A 20,293-nucleotide genomic window follows, 5' to 3' on the forward strand; every position below is an offset into this window, starting at 1 on the left:
AATGGTTTCACTACTAATATTGTTGTTTACTACGTGTTATTGTCTTTTTACTACTATTTTGTCCGCCCTTGAGGCGTAGGATCGTAACACTGGTCCCGTAATTTTTCTGTACTCTAAGCAGTTGCGGCTGCGAAGTCTGTCGATAAAGAAGGGTAATGTCTAATGACGGTTTAAGCCCACGGTCAGGGTTGGTTCGATCACTTTGACTCAATTTTGATTCATTTAACAGTATTATTTTTGTCATTTTCTATTATGTTTTGTATCATTTTATAACCCAAGTAATAATTTGAGCTTTATTACACACTTATAATGGTTTTTATGACTAAAATTTGTCATGAAAAGGGTAATAAGAGCACTATAAAACTCACGTTGTTACTTGAGATCTGTATTATTTTTGTCTTTTTCATATCTTTTTTGTGTCTTTTTGTGTGTATTATTTTTGTATAAATATCCGATATCATGCTGAACAACTTTTTGACAATTTTCTGCAATCAAAACATTGTTTTGAATCAATTTTATATTTTTTGTGTTATTTTTTTTTTTTTTTTTTTTGTATCTCTGTGTGTTATTGTGCAATTTTTTACACCATTTTAGGTATATTTTTATATGTTTTCCGTTTCACTTGTCTCTGACTTTTGGTGAGAGAAATGGTAGGCTGGATGAAACTGCAAAACTTCGATGTGAGGCCAAAAATATATTGCGTAGTTCAATTGGTAAGTGGGACTCTAACCCGCACTCTCTCAGTTGGTGCCCGAGTGTTTTGACAGTTAAACTATCACCACATGACACCCTACATTAGATAGTCTCACATCTAGTTTCCGTCCCTCCAGTCTAACCATTCGTACGTCTGGTGCAGCGTATGTGTGTGTAGATGAGTTTTTTGTACAATGTTTTGTGTCATTGTTTGTATCCAATTTGCATCATTTTGTATCATTTTTGTGAAATTTATGCTTGTGGCATTGTGTCAATTAATGTTTGTAACGTTGGGTCTTATCCGTTTGATTTTTTCATTTTGGCATCATAATTATGTTGGTTTCTGTTTTGTAGCATTTTTGCACAATGTTTTTATCTTATGTGGATCAGTTTGGTAATGGTAAATGTGGTACATTTTTGTCATTTTGTGTTATGTTTGTATCATTTTTGAGTCATTCAGCATAATTTTTGTGTAATTTTACTGCCATTTTTGTATCATTTTGGTGTCATGCTTGTATCTTAGTTCAGGTTTCTGTGCTATTTCTTGGATAAAGCATAATTTAAAATGGCGTGCTTGAAGCTTAAAACATTTACTTTTTTAGCCAAAACAATTAATATAGCTTATTTTTGTGCCATTTTCATTTCAGCTTTGTTTTTTTGAGTTTTTGTGTTCATTTCTATGACTTTTATTTCTTTCCTCTGTGCTTTTATATTTAATTTTATGTTTTTGTTCAAACATTATGTCATTTTGGGTATTATTTTGTGTTTTTATTTATTTTTCTGTCATGTTTGTAACATTTAAGTGTCGTTTTTCTATCAAGTTTTGCCATTTATAGCTGATTTTTGATTCATTATTGCGGCATTTGAGCTTATAAGTTATTGTTTTTTTAAATTAGTTCTAATTTATATTGTTTAAAATTCCAGAGTTGACCAGGTTCAAAACAGGCATTGAAAATGCTTTAGGCAAATTTTTTTTTTGGAATACAGAGAAAATTCCTATAAAAATGTCGTCAATCTTAAATCGATCGGACTTATGGAATGGCTGCGCACTTTTACGATTTATCAATTACAACAATGCTTGACGATTATGCAATTTTTAATAGTGAATTTCCAAATAAAAATTACTTTCACCCTATTATTCAAATTGCAGAAAAATGTCTGATCATTTGATATAAATATCTTAAGAATTGCGTGAGAAATGGTAACGTTATTAGTATTAAAACCGTTTTCTTGCAAGACGTCAAAAATAATGGTTTATCACACGATGTTGCATAGTAAGTTTTCAAAAAAATGGTTCAACCGAGTGAAACCCTTACAAAAATGCCCGCTAGAATAGGAGAGCCATCCCGAAAACGACCTTGCCTGGAAGGGCCGTCCCCGTACGCAGGCGCGAGCAGGAAAAAGTTCTGACACAAAGGCACCCAAAGCGGGGGGCCCCGACACTACCCAGACTCACCTCTTGTCCAACGGGTACGATCCTAACGGTAATTTCGTCTTTCAGATCATCGTGCTGCAGCACCTCGCCGGCGCTCTCGCGTCCATTGTAGGTGAGGAACACCTTCTGGCCCGGCTTCAGCCGGACGTCCGCGATGACCCGGAAACCGGGACCGATCAGTTCGCTCTCGCGGAACTCCCGTGCCAGCCCGCGACGCGAGATGTCCTGCTTGCTGTCGAACCGTACCGAGTAGCGGGTGTTCGGCGTCAGATTGATGCAGTTGGTGTTGTCCTTTTGGTTGGCCAACGGGGGCGTTTTAACCGCTTGGATCACGCCGGAATACCAGATACCATCGGCGCCCGGAGCACACACCCGGGTACCGATGATGGAGCGTTTTGCCAAGCGCTTACCGGTTGACATCTTATTCAGGAAGTACTTTTTCATAAGTAACGAGGGGGTGGACTCAACTCGTCACGCACGCACACACTGACACACAAGCACTTTACGTTACGTCAAACGATGCAGACGAATTGGAGAAACAGAAAAAACGGATAAATATCAAATGAGAAACTATCAGCCCCCTAAATTTCGCAACAACTTTGCTTCACAAGCTTCGATCACGATTCTCTTCTTTTTCGCTTTCAACAGGTTTCAAGCACTATGCTTCGAACTTTTTGCTTTTTTTTCGGCGGAACAGGTAACAACTTTTACTCTCAAACTAAACTCCAGTTTTACTTTATCACTTTTGCTCGTAACTCGTAATATCGTTTTGATAGCTTTCTATTGTACACACCTGAAGCCAACGCTTTCGTAGCTTTCTATCGCCTGTACGGCACTCCGTGCACCACTTCCCGACACACACTTCACGACACGACCTTGTCCAGACTGTAGTAACTTTCGGTAATCGAGCTTCTCCGGTAGACTTCCGGCACTATGACTGACGACTCTAAACGGCTGGACAGCGCCCGTTGGCTGCTGTATCCAGGGTGCAAGCTTCGGTTGGATACTTCCGGTTCCGTAGCGGCAGCAAAGACGACCAGCTGCGAGCGCGTCACTTGAGCAGTATCAGTCGATGCATCTTGGCAGTGATTCCGATTGTTCGCTCGTGACTTATCCCAAATCATATTTTGCTTGCAGCAGATTTCGAGGGTGGCAGAGTCGTCCGGGGTGATTCCGAGACCAGCACTCTGTTACTACACTGCACAGTTATACACTGGGGAAGGCCTTGGGTTGCACGATTCCCAAGGGCCCGAGGTTCGAGTAGCGCAAGGAGCACAAAGAACACATAAAAGTATTTAGAACACAAAAAAATGCACTTGCTTTCTGTAGGCTGCTGCTGCTGCAATGTCCTTAACACCTTTTCGTTTCGTCACCTTGACACTTAGTAGGCCACGGTAAAACGCAACTTTTGCAACCAGAACAAGCACTATTGTTTTCGATAAACTGCACACAAAGCACACACGCACCGTCTCTGCGTGGGAGTGGGGGACTGTGTGTTTTCATTCACAATGAACCACACGCACAACACACACTGGCTGCTGATGGTTTGCTGAATTTAGAATAAAATGCACACACTAACTTCTTTTCTGATCTAACTTCTTTTCTCGAAAGTGGAGCCGCTGCTGCTGACGAGTGACAACTATCCGACACGAAAAACAACTGAGAACTGAACCAAATATGCTGCTGGTAAACAACGCAAAGTCCGCCTGCCTGCCAGCTAGCCAGAGTGCCAGTCAGTGAGCGAGCGAGCGAGCGAAACGAGCAGAAACGAGCAATCGTTGCACACACACATGCACGAAGTGAGCTCAGCTCACTCGGCCTATGTACAGAGCAACTTGCTCACACACACTGTGATGGTTATGTTGTCAGGTTTTTTTGTTTCCTGTGCTGCTACGATCCCGAGGGCATACACAGATACATATGTCTCCTCTGCCTACTACGACGGACGCAAACACGGTACGTACGGTACCGACACACCACTACATCCGTAGAGCCCACCCTCCCGTGCCGGTCGGTCAACGGGCTAGTAGAAGGAACAGGCTAGGAAGAGGAAGAAAGGGGACACAAAGTGGCAAAGTCCGTACTGCTGCTCTGCTACCAACAACAGTCCATCGGCGAGCGGAAGGAACCCGCGGAAGGAGGGGCGGAACCCGTTGTGTAAAATCTCGCTTGGAGCATAGATAAATGATATAATGGAAAATATATGCCACGAACCGTTTTTTCGCCTCCTCCTCCTCCTCCTGCTGCTGCTGCGCTGGGTTGTATTCCGTCCATCCGATCCAACGAACGGAGCGAGCAAAAGCGAAGTCAGATGTTCGGCTCGACTTCGTTGGTTGACCCGGCTCTTTCTTGTCGGTCGGTCGGGATCGGTCGAATCGGGTTGGGCTGGGTTGTGCAGAGCAGGCGGTGCGCGGTACGCGAAGGACCGAACAAAACAAAGAAATGCCAACTACGCTCGGTGCTCGGCTGGCTTTGCCCGACCTGGTGGGGTGTAGGAAAACTGTATGCTGCGGAGGTCGTGTGTGTGGTGGTGGTGAGTGAGGACGAGTGCGGTGACGAAGCGGCCGGTTTTTTCATTTCTATACACCACCCCACCCCACTGTACTGTATTGGACGAAACGGGTCGGAGCATATTTGTTTGATTGCCGTCTTCGTTGCACTGCCGAGCATTGTTAGTCGGGCCGGCATTCGCTCCTCGATCGTCGCACCACACCGCCTGCTGACACAGCCTGCCTGGCAGGCCATCGCACCGAAGGCAAAGCCAGCTGATCGGGTAGCTGTTTTTCCTCGTATGTTCGCTCTCTCTGTTGCTCGCGCTTTGTGCATTGCATTCTATACCTTTCGCCTGCTGGCCTGCCTGTGCCTGCTTGCCCGCCTGATGGTGGTGAATGCCTTCGTAACCTTTTCGCAAGCGGAAACGACGGCACAAGGGAGAGGTAAATCGTGATTGAAATATTTTTTGTTGCTTTTGCCTTCTTTGTATCATAATCGATCTCGCCTGCCGCGCTTACCACCGCACACCGCATCGCACCGCCTGCTGTAACACCACTTGCTTTTCCACTGCCATTGGCGTGTGGTGGTAAACAAACACAACCGCATCAGAGTCAACCTAGCCTAGGCCTAGGTTTGTCCGTCGACGACGGGATTTTTCTCAGCTCGCGCTCAATGATCATCACTGACGGGCGACCGTCGTCATCACGCTGCGCTCTGCTGTGCTGGTGCGCTGTCATGATGATTGCGCGTGCCGGACATTTGACACTGTTGCTGGCGGATTTTCTGTTTGCCGCGGCGGCGTTCGCACACTCGAATCGAGACAACGAGATAAACTGCACATCCGTGTTTGTGTTCATATGTGTGTGTCGGTGTATGATGAATACCGAAATCTATCCACGATGGTTGGAGACAAAGAAGCGCAACTGCAACACGGCGCGATAGCATAGATTGTTGCTTGCTGATGTTTTTGTCTGTCTCTGCTCCGGGTTTATTATGGAAATCGCATCAAGATTCCGGCAGTTCGACCTCGAGCCAGAGGGAGGGTTTATTATGTTTCGGAGGTTTTACTTTCGGCTATTTACAAACTAATGAGTCACCATCACACTAACTGCATTCGGTTCCGGTTTTACGGGGTGATAAGTAGTTTTTATGGGTTTTCATGGAACTTGAGTTGAACGTTCCGAATCAAGGGCTTCAGCTTAGCATTTTGTGATTTTGTAAATAAACAAAATAGATTGAGATGATATTGACAAGAAGGCATGAGTAGTTATTCTGTACTCGAATAGAGGTTTTATAGATCCATGATGAATGATAAACTTCTGAATTTCTTCTTCACAATTTCGATAAAGTTTTACGATTAGGACAGATAAATGCTGCAAGCGAATGAGATAGACCTGTGCGTCGCCATTGCGCACCGCCGCTGACACTGTTGCATACGCCGCCACGCCACTGAGGCCATTTTTTCCACGCCAACGTCATACTTTAACTTTGACAAAACATGCCTGACAAAATGTTGGCTGAGGCGTGCCAACCCTTGTTGTTATAATGTACCTATAATTTAGTTTCGATTTAACAGTATTCCAGTTATATTCTGAGTACATCTCCGAGTCCAATTGCGTCCAACATAAAGCATTGTTTTGTATGACGTCTCCTATTGAATTCTTGCTTCTCGGTGCTCATTTCATTCTAGAAGTCACAATGACATTTTCTTCTGCACTTGAGATGTAGGTTGAGCTTTTCGTTTGACTCCCAAATGTAGTAATTTCGATACTCGGTATGCTTCCAGTCATCATTCGCCCGTCATCGAGGAAAATATTGCCTCCGATGAACTGTTTTCGATTTATTATCAGAATGTGAGAGGTTTGTGTACTACAATCGCTCAACTACGGCTGCTATTGAGTAGCTGTGACTACGACGTTGACATTCTAACGAAAATAAGGTTCTACAATAGCAGCGAAATCAACCGGCCCGTCACAACCCGTCAACCAGCGTTCATCCACGGGTTAGCGGCATGCTAATTGGTGTTAAGAATCATCTAAGAAGGTACTGTGTGTCTCTGGATAACTGCGAAAACCTCGAGCAAATAAGAGTTTGCATAAATTTGCGTCATCGATCGATCTATGTTTTTAATTTTTTTTTTAATTTTAATTTAATTTATCTTCGACATAAAGAAAACATCGCACAGACATAAAACTTATCTAACTAACTAAATACTACTAATTCTTAGCCTAAATACACTTTTTGACAAACCAAAGTCGAATAGATAGTAAATTTCATTGAAACGACTGCAGCAAACTTCCAGCGGGTTATTCATTCCATAAACAGTGCGATGAGGCAATTGCCGAAAAAAGTCAGTTTGGCGCATCACCCGTGATGGCGTGTTGAAGCGTAGTTTGCTCAATATATCCGCACAGTCGATGTTGCCTGCTATAACGTCGAAAATAATCATGAAATATGCTCCGCGCATGCTAAGGCTATGCAGTACATGACAGATCGTTCTTCGGATGCTGATCTATAGGAGACTTCAACCTATACTCACGCTGGCAGTTTGACAACAATATCGGCGGTCTCATTCTCTGCAATATATCAACCGAACACGAGCGTGCTACAGTCGAAGACCTGCTCATTGCGGAATTACGACTAGTGTGCAATATCGTCAATCTTAACGACAAACTTCTAGACCTCGCCTTTGTCAACCATTCTAAGTACATGGATCTCGTTCACCACGCAACGTTTATTTTACTATTGAACGAAAACACTGACGATTTTATCCCACTTGACGATCGAGACGATTGTCTCATTCTTGACTGTCGTGCGGTACGATTACAGCATATTGAACGGTACGGTGGTGACGATCGTCTGGTTGCCGTAGACGAACTGGTCGTCTACGAGAAATCAGCGTTATTAGTATTCTATAGCACTCTCCATGGAATCATCAGTGATCTTGTCCCACACAGAGACACCGAACATCTAACTCTGCCTTTGTCAAACCTTGGTGAACTTCGGAATTGCGCAACCTGTGCAACTTACTCCGTAAATCTCGAAAACGATTCTTCCTTTTCATGTCAGAATTGGACTGAGCATCCCTTCTCCAGGCTAAGTCAAGAATGACTAAAAACAACGTGTGATAATTACATATCTAGGATCCAGCTCAGTGTTAAACAAAACCCTGCACGTTTCTGGGGTAATATTGGGAAGCTGAAAAGAAGCGACTGCATTCCTAATCGCGTACACTACAATGGCACCGACGCGTGCTCAATTTCATTCTAGTTATCGACAAGTTGAAGCACATAGGCTTTCCGGACTGGATTACTGAATGGCTCTGTTCATAACTGACGGACCGCACGAAATTCGTTGTAGTGAACTTCTTATTGCTTCCGGCGTACCCCAAGGAAGCGTACTCGGATCACTGCTCTTCAATCTTTTCGTAAACGATTTGGGTGCTCCACGGTTTCGGACTACATGGAACTATATGTATAGAAGTAAAGGTATACCTCGATCTAAGACAACCTCGTTATAAAACAACCTCGATATAAGGCAATTTTTACCTCGATATAAGACAAATCCCTTTGTAAAAAAAACTAATAGCTCTAATAGCTCAAACAATAACACACAACACAGAGCAAAATTGGCGACTGCTAATGCATTTTTTTTAAAATCATGTTCCGATATACATATAAGACAATTTCGACATAATACAACTTTTTGAAATAATTGATTGCCATATATCGAGGTATACCTTTATATGGAACTGCAAAAGGATCTAAACAATCTATTAATTTGATATGACAACGCGCATCAACTACAAAAAAACCGAATTAATCCACTTAGTGGTGTGGCCTAGCCTTTCTACTGCAACAAAAATTATTTTTTTCTTTTCTCAGGAACATCTATAATTAAGTTGACTATATTTTTAAATATTAGTTCCTTAGCCCTCAAAATCCTTATTTAACAGTAAAATTCACAAGAACGTACTGCGTGCAATAATTATATTTTCTTTTCCAGGGTGTGAATTATTTGTAAGCATCATTTAATTTACTTTATGAACACCTTCTTTTTTTATATTTGAATGATTTAAACATGTATGTTAACACAAAAGATCTGTAGATGGCCTTAGCTTTTGGAGCTTCTTGAAAAATTTATGTACAAATATCTTCATTACAACAGCAAAAACAAGAATTCTGAATAATTACAAAAATAATTATTCCGCGAATATTTCCTTTTTCGTGTTTGAACAAAAGGATATCTAAAACAAAAAGATTGACCTCAAAAGTTGTCTATGAGTGATTTAAATGCTTGACTTCAATCATGTAATATGTGTAATGTAATGTAATGTAAAAGATGAAAACATAACTGGGTAGAGCATTAGATATAAAGAACGAAACAGAGAAATTGGGCTTTTCCTCAGTTGGCACTTCTTCAGATAATTATTTTTGCACAAAATTTGATTTTATATTTTCATGAAAAAATAGCCATTAAGGCCATTGCAAATAATTTAAATGGAAATTGGCTTGAAAAATCGGGGGGCAAAAAAATAATTTGTAGGGTATGAGTTAATTTTTTTCTCATAAAATCAATTGTCTGTGGGTCTGTGGGCTAAAAAAACTCGAAAAATAAGTGTACGAGTTGAGTTAATGCTTCTAGCACGAAACAAAAATGGAAATTCAAACAACGAAATTTCCGAAAATCGGAAGAAGAAAAAATTTTTCTTTTGTTTTTGCCTTTTTTCGTAGATTTTTGCATGAAAAATAATAACGTATATTTTAAAAGCAAGAATAGATTTGGTTTTCACGTTTAAACTTTAAATAAAAATGCCTAAAATCAATATTTTTTTTTGCTCGATTAAAAAAATCTCTGTTGTTTTTGACCCCCCCTTCAGTGGCCCTACACCGGAAGGACAAAAACTTTATAAAATATTTGTAATGGCCTAACCTGATCACATCGTTTATAAGATGTTGCCCGTTAGAGGGTTAAGGAAACGAGATAATAAAAGAAATAGTGCAAAAGCAGGGCCATAAGCATGCTTGAGGTTGGGAAACATGATCGTTTTTCAGCGCTTACCTTCTGCGACAGTCGGTCCCACATGCGCAAAATTTGTTTGAAATTTGTGTAAATTCATTTGTGAATATCAACTCATTAACATTTCCAATCCTATACACCACTATACTTATATGCTTAAATCAACTGCTTTTCTGCTTGTCTAGTTTGATTGCGAGTAACGTGAATAAAATGACAAATGAAATGTTTCTCACTTTTCTTGATATTTTAAGCATTGTACAATTGCACAACAAATTGCAAATACATGGACATATACACGCATATTTACATATATACATACATATATACATTCATACATATATCACACATACATTGATTACAGTCGACCCTTGATTGATATATTTTGGTTTTACACGTTTTGAACGGCTTAATATAAGGTACTTCTCAACAGGATCTCAACAGTAATTTTCAAATACTAATAAATGGTAGAATGTTTCTTATTGAATTAATGCTTATTTGTAACAAAAATACATTTTAAATACTCTTTTTTCACATTTCTTTATGTAACTTTTATGTCCATTCGCCATGAAATGGCTCCCCTTTCATTTGTGATCTATTAAAACAATTAAAAACTATTGTGATTTGACTTTCATTTGACGCTAAGATCATCAAAATCAGCTTAGCCATTTCTGAGAAAATTGAGTGGGAATAAATGCGTTTGACACACACACACACACACACACACACACACACACACACACACACACACACACACACACACACACACACACACACACACACACACACACACACACACACACACACACACACACACACACACACACACACACACACACACACACACATACACACACACATACACACACACACACACACACATACACACACACACACACACACACACACACACACACACACACACACACACACACACACACACACACACACACACACACACACACACACACACACACACACACACACACACACAGAGAGAGAGAGAATGTTCAGTTTTCGAAACTGACTCGAATACTATCTGATATTCGTCCCGCTGTGCCTTCTTTAGATTTTCGGTTTTCCGAGTGATTCCTATATACCTTTATACTATATGTTCATATAGTAGAAAGGCAAAACATAAAACAGTAACGTTCACTCGAAGCAACAACGCAACAATGAGGTTAGATACTGTAGATCGCGTTTACTCAGTTTCCGACTTGGGCGCCACTATTGACTCGAAAGTCGGATTCAACGAGTATATTGGAATTGTGACCGCGAAGGTATTATCCTCACTAGGATTCATTCGTCGTCGTTCGACTTCCAGCTTTACCGTCATTTACGCACTCAAATCCCTGCGCTGCTCTCTGGTGCGTAGCATATTGGTTTACACTTCTACCGTTTGGTGCCCACATTTTGTAAGGCCTTGTAATCGAGCGAGTACAGAACAAGTTTTTGCGCCCTGGAACAAACCAATCAACCTTCTTTAATATTCAGCTCGGCGTCAACTGATGAAACTCGATTTACTTTCAGAAAGACGTACCAATTAACAAAGGATGTTCCTGTTTAATCTAATGTAGGGAAACATTGATGGCCAGCATTACTAGAACAGTTGCCAATCAATGTACCTCCTCGCCGGCTGCATTGCAATACCATTCCACCGGACGCCAGACAACCAGGATCTATCATTACTCCCAGATGCTTGACCTAATTCTAAAATTCTACAACATAATAACATAAAGTAAACAATTTATTATGAAAATGCCAGAAAATTTCCTTAGCTATTCACAGATAGATTACCAAGATGAAGCAAGAGCTGGTCCGTCTTCTGCTGCTCTCTAGAAAAGAAGAAAAAAAGAAAAATTAGACCAAAAGAGAAGAAATGTAAAAGAGCCCGAAAAAAAATATGACAAAAACTGGATCAACCGATTATAAAAAGAGGAAAAACGCGAGAAAATATAGCTGGCATGAAAAAAAACGTGATAGAATGGAGAAAGAAATGGTGCATAAATAAGAGAAAAAAGTGAAAAAGAAGAAGACCGAACAGAAATAGAGGCAAAACGAGGAAAAAATGAAAAGATTAGACAAAAAAGGATAAAGAACGAAAGAGAAAAGCAGAAAATGAGACAGAAAAAAGGTAAAAAGGCAAAACGGAAAAGAAAAAGACGATTAGCGGGAGATAAAAAGGGAAACTGGAGAGGACAGGGAAAAAATTGAGCCAAAAACAGCATAAAAAGATAGAAAAAACGATAAACAGGCCATCAAGAGGTCAACGGCACAGCCCGCAATGTAAAACGAGAAACAAAGGAGATAATAAGTAGGAAAAATATGAAAATTGGAAACAAAAAAAGAGAAAAAGAGAAGAACTACGACTAAAAACGAGAAAAAAAAATACAAAAAACGAGTGAAAAGCATAAATAAAAACAAGACTGAAATTAAGTAAAACTGGTACAGGAAATACGGAACGGAAAAAAGGAAAATTAGAAAAAATGAATAACGGATAGAAAGTGAGAGTAAACCAAAAAAAAACTATAAAAAGAACAATAAAACAGGACTGGACAAAAGACAAAACATAACATAAAAGAGGTAAAACGTGCGAGAGAATAAGACGAAAAATGACAATTTTAAATTCAAGTAAAACTTTGCGTCTAATTTCGTGTCAATGCTCAGTTTGATGTAAAATTTTATCATGGTATTTCGCAATACTAAGATAATACAAGTCAAAAACTACTTATAAATAGTTACAGCAACCATCATAAACATCCTGAAAATTACCCATTGGCTATTTTCTCTTGAAAATTTGGGTAGAAGTAGTTTAGAGTGTATATTTTTGACACTGATATTTTTTATTGCTGTCAGTTTTTCGACAATTGGAAAAAATGGCGTCACCATTCGTACCCAAAGACATGAACCTCCTTTCCCTAACTCCCCCTCCCCGGAACTAAGGCCCATCGAAAAATACTGGGCAATTGTGAAGCAGGCACTACGGAAGCATACCAAGGAGATCAAATTTTAAGGAGACATGAAGAAAAAGTGGGTTTCCGTACAGAAGAAACTGCATCCAGATGTTGTACAGAGCCTTATGACTGGAGTTGAGCGTAAGGTGCGAGCAAACAGTTATGGTATTGAAGTTGAATGAGATAAATATGCAAAAAGCTTACTAAAGCATTATATTTTATTGTCTGAAAGTTTGAAAAGGATCGGCCACTTTATCGGTAATCGGTCGGTAATTTTCTAATCGGTAATAGGTTTCAACTTGTTTGCAATCCTAGTTGGTGGCAACCAATCTCGGGACGCCAAAAGATATGTTTCAACAAATCTCAAGAACAAGAACTTTAGCACAGTTTACTTTGCATTGCATTAGGGATATGAAAAGGTATTCCTAAAAATAGGAAGTTATGAATCGCAAGGCTTCTCGATCTACTCGGACGTACCCCAGGGAAGTAACCTGGGGCCATTACTATTCTCTGTATTTTTCAAGCTCTACCTTGTCGTCTGTTCGACAACTGACTGCATTAAACTGCAATAGCATTTGAATGACTTTCATGGTTTACCCTACTATCACAGTTGTATAAACTAGTTGTGGTAACTGATTAATGACTAATTTCAGTCATAAATAGGTTGTAGCAACCAGAAATGACAAAAGTGTGCTACTTGCGTACCTACCCTGGTGCGATGTACCTAAGGGTTTCACCTGCATAACAATGTTTCGGGAACAAACTCGGTCCATGGCTGTCCGTTTCTAATTTCTCAAGTGTCCCACACTTTCCAGGTCTTTCTCCACTTGCTTGCAACCGGTTCTAGGTGAACACCATCTTTGCGGAATTGTTGTCCGGCATTCTCAAAACATATCCCGCCCATTGTACCCTTCCAGCTTTAGCAGCTTTCTGGGTTTGCCGAAGCGCCAGCTCGTGGTCCTTGTCTTCCATATTCCGTTCTCACATACCCCTCCAAATTTGGCTAAGCACACGATGTTCAAAAAACGGTCGGTGCTTTCAAATCCTCGTAGAGCATTATCCACGTTTCGTTTCCGTAGAGGGCTAAAGGTCTTATTAGTGTTTTTTATCATGATTATTAAACACGGAGGTGCTTCTTAGACCTTAGGGTCTTGTGCAGTCAATAGCAAGCGTGACTTCCGGCAGAAATACGTCTGCGCATTCATCACTAATCTAACCTTCATTGCTTCAGGTTACAGTTTGGTATACTGTTCAGCAACCGCCTGGAACGCCCTTCCCACAATGTCCACGTCGTCAGCGAAACAGATAAATTAGCTAGATTAAATGAAGATCATGCCCTGCATGCTAAAACCCGCAAGTTTCACAACACCTTTTAGCGCGATGGTGAACAGAAGGCAGGAAACACCATCGCCTTGTAAAAGTCTCCTGCGTGTTTCAAACGGGCTTGATAACGCGCTCGACATCCTCACACAGCCTTAAATTAAATAAAAGAAAACTATTCCAATTAAATTCTACTATCTATATTTATTCGCGAAAGATACGTATTTCGCCTACAACTTGCAGGCTTCATCAGTGTCTGTTTTCGAACTTAATTTCACGTTTCGTATTCTACTAAGACGCTCCAAAAACTTCAATCCTCACACAGGTAGCTGTTCTAGGCGGCGCTTCTTATCCTGGAAAAATTGAGTCTATTGCCTTAGTTTCTGTCTATATCGTTCTACGTTTTGACGGATTTGTTCCTCTTGCTAAAGTTGCCCCCTCCATCAAAACATGAAAAATCAACTTCACCGATCAACCAACCTTGTTGACCTGCCGATTTCATTTCTTGTGCACTCGCTCAGTGTAGGAGCAGCATTCCAACTATCGACCATACAACGCTACTTACTAAAAACGTTCGTGTTTACATTTTAACATACGCCCTGAGAGATGGCGAACCTCGACTCATATTACAGAAAGTGCCAATATCGTTGCTGACTGGCCGACACAAGCTGTTCTCTCGTAAGTGGCTAGTAAACAGTTCAATCATCCGTACAAAGCTATGCGATTTCAACTGACATCTGCAGTAATAACATTTAAATTATGTAAGTTTTCCTATTTACATACTTAAATTCATCATCAACGGTAAACGATCGCCTACCGAAACGTGTTCTGTTTTGATGAAGAAGAAAAAACAACAACTAATTATTCAACATATTTCGGTACTAACATGCACTTTACCGTGCACTCCGTGCAACGCTCCATCGCCGATGCATCGGCTTCGGCCGTTTTCCGTGAAATTTCCCAAAGTGGCACACAAACTTGGCGGCGGCCGGCATTTTTCCTGCCCAAGTCAACAACAAACACGCGGTAAATAACCGCTCGAAGTCCCACACGAGGCGGGCGGTGGGACCTCCGAAGCCGACTCCGACATAGGCAAGCTTCGCCAAGCCGAACCGAGCGACCCACGGCTACTGCATGCCCACTTTGCGCATAGTTTATGTTTATTGACGATGGAAAAATGTTACGAAACTTTCTCAATTACAAGTGAAAGTCGTTTTCTTCTAAACCATTCGTCTCTGTCCTTCCGTCCGTCGGTTCGTCCGACCGTCCAACCAAAACAGCAGCCTACTTGAAAGATTTTGCATCCTGCTTACTCATCGTCGACAGCACTCGATCGCACGGATGCATTCCCTTTCTCGCTCGCCTGCTCGCGCCGTTGACGTCGTGTCGGCCTCATCGCCGACCGCCGTCGACAGTTCGTCGGCTTTTCAAAGTTTTCTTTCGACGTTAAACTACTCAAATTGCTTGTTTTTCGCTTATTTTTCCACGCACCAGCCTGTTTTGTACCGATTTTGCTGGAACATGAACGATCCATCGATTGCGATGGATACAATTTTCGTTTTCCTCATTCGGCCGGTTTAGCTCTAAGCCGGCGATCCGGCGGATGACCGGAGCGCGAGCGGGAACCGATTGATTGCACCAGAGCTGGATGGTGCGACGGCCGGCGGTGGGCTTCGGTACAACTATTATGGTCGCTACACTCCGAGTGTGAACATTTGGCAGGCAAAACATGAGCACACATGGGTAGGTAGGTACTTACCACAGGTGCAAATTGTTTATCGATGCCTTGCAGCAATGAAACGGTTGTTGTCTGGTTGATTTATTGTAGTGTGTTTGAAGTTTTCCTATTGATCTGGCCCGGTGGTATTTGATAGTTTATGAGCTTATTTCTGCACCTATGAGTTGCACAATATTCAAGCTTTCACTTTTTCCCGGGCTCAGTTGAACAAACTGATAGTTATTTTTGCACTCAGCATTCTATACTCTAAACTTTTTAGTACTTAGTCCTTACTTTTTACTGTTTTGCTTTTTACATCTGATCTGCCATTTGCAACTTTAAACTTTTTACTTTTTACTTTTTATTTTTTACTTTTTACTTTTTACTTTTTACTTTTTACTTTTTACTTTTTACTTTTTACTTTTTACTTTTTACTTTTTACTTTTTGCTTTTTACTTTTTACTTTTTACTTTTTACTTTTTACTTTTTACTTTTTACTTTTTACATTTTACTTTTTACTTTCTACTTTTTACTTTTTACTTTTTACTTATTATATTTGACTTTTTACTCTTTACATATTCTATTTGACTTTTTATTTTTTACTTATTTATTCTTCCTGTTTCTTTATGCTTTTTACTTTTGACCGTTGATTGTTGAATTATGAATTTTCAATTTTCGATTTTCCAATCTTCGATTTTCGATTCTTAATTCTCGATATTCGATTTACAACCTTCGACATTTGATATTCGATTTTCAATATTCAATTTTCAATTTTCAATTTTCAATTTTCAATGTTCAACTTTCAACTTTCAATTTTCAATTTTCAATTTTCAATTTTCAATTTTCAATTTTCAATTTTCAATTTTCAATTTTCAATTTTCAATTTTCAATTTTCAATTTTCAATTTTCAATTTTCAATTTTCAATTTTCAATTTTCAATATTCAATTCTCAATTTTCAATTTTCAATTTTCAATTTTCAATTTTCAATTTTCAATTTTCAATTTTCAATTTTCAATTTTCAATTTTCAATTTTCAATTTTCAATTTTCAATTTTCAATTTTCAATTTTCAATTTTCAATTTTCAATTTTCAATTTTCAATTTTCAATTTTCAATTTTCAATTTTTAATTTTCAATTTTCAATTTTCAATTTTCAATTTTCAATTTTCAATTTTCAATTTTCAATTTTCAATTTTCAATTTTCAATTTTCAATTTTCAATTTTCAATTTTCAATTTTCAATTTTCAATTTTCAATTTTCAATTTTCAATTTTCAATTTTCAATTTTCAATTTTCAATTTTCAATTTTCAATTTTCAATTTTCAATTTTCAATTTTCAATTTTCAATTTTCAATTTTCAATTTTCAATTTTCAATTTTCAATTTTCAATTTTCAATTTTCAATTTTCAATTTTCAATTTTCAATTTTCAATTTTCAATTTTCAATTTTCAATTTTCAATTTTCAATTTTCAATTTTCAATTTTCAATTTTCAATTTTCAATTTTCAATTTTCAATTTTCAATTTTCAATTTTCAATTTTCAATTTTCAATTTTCAATTTTCAATTTTCAATTTTCAATTTTCAATTTTCAATTTTCAATTTTCAATTTTCAATTTTCAATTTTCAATTTTCAATTTTCAATTTTCAATTTTCAATTTTCAATTTTCAATTTTCAATTTTCAATTTTCAATTTTCAATTTTCAATTTTCAATTTTCAATTTTCAATTTTCAAGTTTTTCTGTTTTCTGTTTTCTGTTTTCTGTTTTCTGTTTTCTGTTTTCTGTTTTCTGTTATCTGTTTTCTGTTTTCTGTTTTCTGTTTTCTGTTTTCTGTTTTCTGTTTTCTGTTTTCTGTTTTCTGTTTTCTGTTTTCTGTTTTCTGTTTTCTGTTTTCTGTTTTCTGTTTTCTGTTTTCTGTTTTCTGTTTTCTGTTTTCTGTTTTCTGTTTTCTGTTTTCTGTTTTCTGTTTTCTGTTTTCTGTTTTCTGTTTTCTGTTTTCTGTTTTCTGTTTTCTGTTTTCTGTTTTCTGTTTTCTGTTTTCTGTTTTCTGTTTTCTGTTTTCTGTTTTCTGTTTTCTGTTTTCTGTTTTCTGTTTTCTGTTTTCTGTTTTCTGTTTTCTGTTTTCTGTTTTCTGTTTTCTGTTTTCTGTTTTCTGTTTTCTGTTTTCTGTTTTCTGTTTTCTGTTTTCTGTTTTCTGTTTTCTGTTTTCTGTTTTCTGTTTTCTGTTTTCTGTTTTCTGTTTTCTGTTTTCTGTTTTCTGTTTTTTGTTTTCTGTTTTCGACAACTGTGCAGAATATGATGAGTTCTATTAAGAAATTTTTTCTTAATAGAACTCATCATATTCTGCACAGTTGTCGATGCGACTAAATCAGCATGTTTCTTTCACTTTGAACGCAATTCTTTAGCACTGTCTGGCCGCCATTGTTTGATAGTATTAGTAATAGTAGTAGTAGTAGTAATAGGGGAAAGCCACCATCATTTCAAGGACCAATGTATGTGGGTAGAATTACAGTAGATCCAAATTTGATTATCAAATGAATTTCACACTAATGCTGTTACAGAAGGACCAAAAGGGATTGTGCGGATCCACAAGCAGAGGCACTTGTGCGCATTCCGGGGTTATAAGAGTCGCCTTCCAGCATTAGGATCCTTCCATGTAATAATCAATTTCGCAGTACCAACTTTAACCCACGAGATGATTTGTTTGTTTTAAATTGATAAGTGCCATATTTGCTTCAGACCTTAAGGATTAAGGTTGGCAATCCACTCCATCATCCAGTCTTCCACATTTATGATATCAATAATAATTCTGTTAATAATATCCCAAGTAGCACACGTTGTCACAATTGAGTCGCAGCGGCTGATATGCGACAAATTTAAATGTAAAACTTCGGTTACTGTAACCTAAAATATAACAGTTGTGTAACCGAAATAGCGTAACTTATGTAACTAAATATGGTTACATTAACAGTTACTCAATAACCAATATGTAACATGTATGGTTACAAAATGGTTACTATTGAAGTTACACATAAACTGTAAATTGACTTTCAATTGGTGGCAAATTAGTTATCTTGAAACTTTTATTGCATTGCGAAAACAATGCAGCAGGTTTATTATTGCAATCTATGGCTGTCAACGTCAAGCAGTAAATTTAATTGTTGAATATAGAAGAGTGTTTAAATTTCACTTGTTATTTCAACACAAATTTTAATGCAGCTTTAAATTTATGGTGAAATGCATGATTCTAGCTTTGAAAAATTCACGCGCTCTTATTTAATCTAGCTTTTCGTTACTTGAAAAATTGAAAATTGAAAAATTGATTTTTTGCAAAACAAATATGTACAAATATAAAACATTTTAATTTTCTGATTTTTTAAATTTATTCTTAGCAATAAAGAATTAGTGGAGCATTCACCTAGAAATCATTAATAAACAAATTGTTTTCGCTATCACTTAGTAAAATTCATAGCCATTTTGCCTTTGCCACTACACCATCGTCCTTGAAGTTTTATATCGTTGTCGGCATATTGCATGGAGTGATTTTAAGCAGACATTGTTCAAAGATATCGGGAAAAGGTGTTTTTAGTGATTGTTGTGAAAAGAAAGTGTTAATTTAATATCAAAGAATAGTTTCAGTTTGAATAAAACAGTTTACCAGCAGTGTTTATCATAGAAGGTTACAATTCAGTTACATTCTAGTTTCACGTAACCTTAGCCTTCAACCTGGTTACGCTATCGGTTACGGTAACCAATATTAAATCTGTTGTGGTCACTTATTTCTTATGTCGTCATTTCTAAGTTACACTGTAACCTATTTTCATTGCCGGTTTAGTTTCGATGTAACTTGATCGTTTTGACGTTTGAGAACAATCAAAATTTGTTTACTTAATATCAATGTCTATGCGGAGAAAATTCCAAGTACCATCAATTAAGTAAATAAACGCATTTACAAGAGCATTTTACAACCCGTGAACCAATTGTTTATCTTTACCATTAGTGAAATTCTTGAGATCTAGTTATTGCTTAATCCATTGTGTTTACATGGAACAGTCAAGAAGTTGTTGCGAAAGTGTTACTAGCCGACTTTTTTGACATCGTAACTGCTCGTAACGGAAAATTAACTGTTTTGCGACCAGCAAGTTTATGACAGTTTGGAAAAAGGTTTCATTTCTGTCACTTGATAACTATTTGGTAACTCGTAACTAAAAGGTGGCTGTTTTGCGACGACCAAGTTGTTGACAGTTCGAAAAAAAGGTTTCAATTTGGTCATTTGGTAACTACCTGGTAACTTTTTGAGATTTTTGTCACTAGGAAACTAAAAAATAACTGTTTTTAATTTTATGTAACCTAACTCGTTACAAGTATCCTAAATGTAACTGCTGTGCAATCTTTTTGTATTTTTTTATTTTTATGATTAGTTACAAGTGCTACTTGGGATGATGTTAAGATGAAATATGGCATATATGGGTAAAATTAGAACAATCTCACCAGCAGTCCTTCGTATGGAATAGCGTGCTTTGAGGTTCCATAAGTGCTTCTAATAGTTAATTTAATTTTTCATTCTGGTATCCATGTGCAGTATTAAAGCTCGTGTTGGCCAAAGTTTTTACTATATAGCAGGAAATACTTCATAAGCTAAAACGAAAAAAAATAATTAAAATAACT

The 20,293-nt window shown here is 38.1% G+C and overlaps 1 protein-coding gene across 1 annotated transcript in view; it reads right to left on the reverse strand.

Annotated features, from left to right (window-relative positions):
- The window catches only part of LOC128743191 (zinc finger protein 395-like), a 213,591-nt gene extending 209,783 nt beyond the window's left edge, over positions 1-3,808 (reverse strand). The window contains exon 1 of the mRNA XM_053839719.1: positions 2,150-3,808. Coding sequence (XP_053695694.1) covers positions 2,150-2,572 — 423 coding nt within the window. The 5' untranslated portion in view covers positions 2,573-3,808. The remainder of the gene's footprint in view (positions 1-2,149) is intronic.
- Between the last annotated feature and the right edge of the window lie 16,485 nt (positions 3,809-20,293).

This window comes from Sabethes cyaneus, chromosome 3 (genome assembly GCF_943734655.1).
Source record: "Sabethes cyaneus chromosome 3, idSabCyanKW18_F2, whole genome shotgun sequence".
Taxonomy (NCBI): domain Eukaryota; kingdom Metazoa; phylum Arthropoda; class Insecta; order Diptera; family Culicidae; genus Sabethes; species Sabethes cyaneus.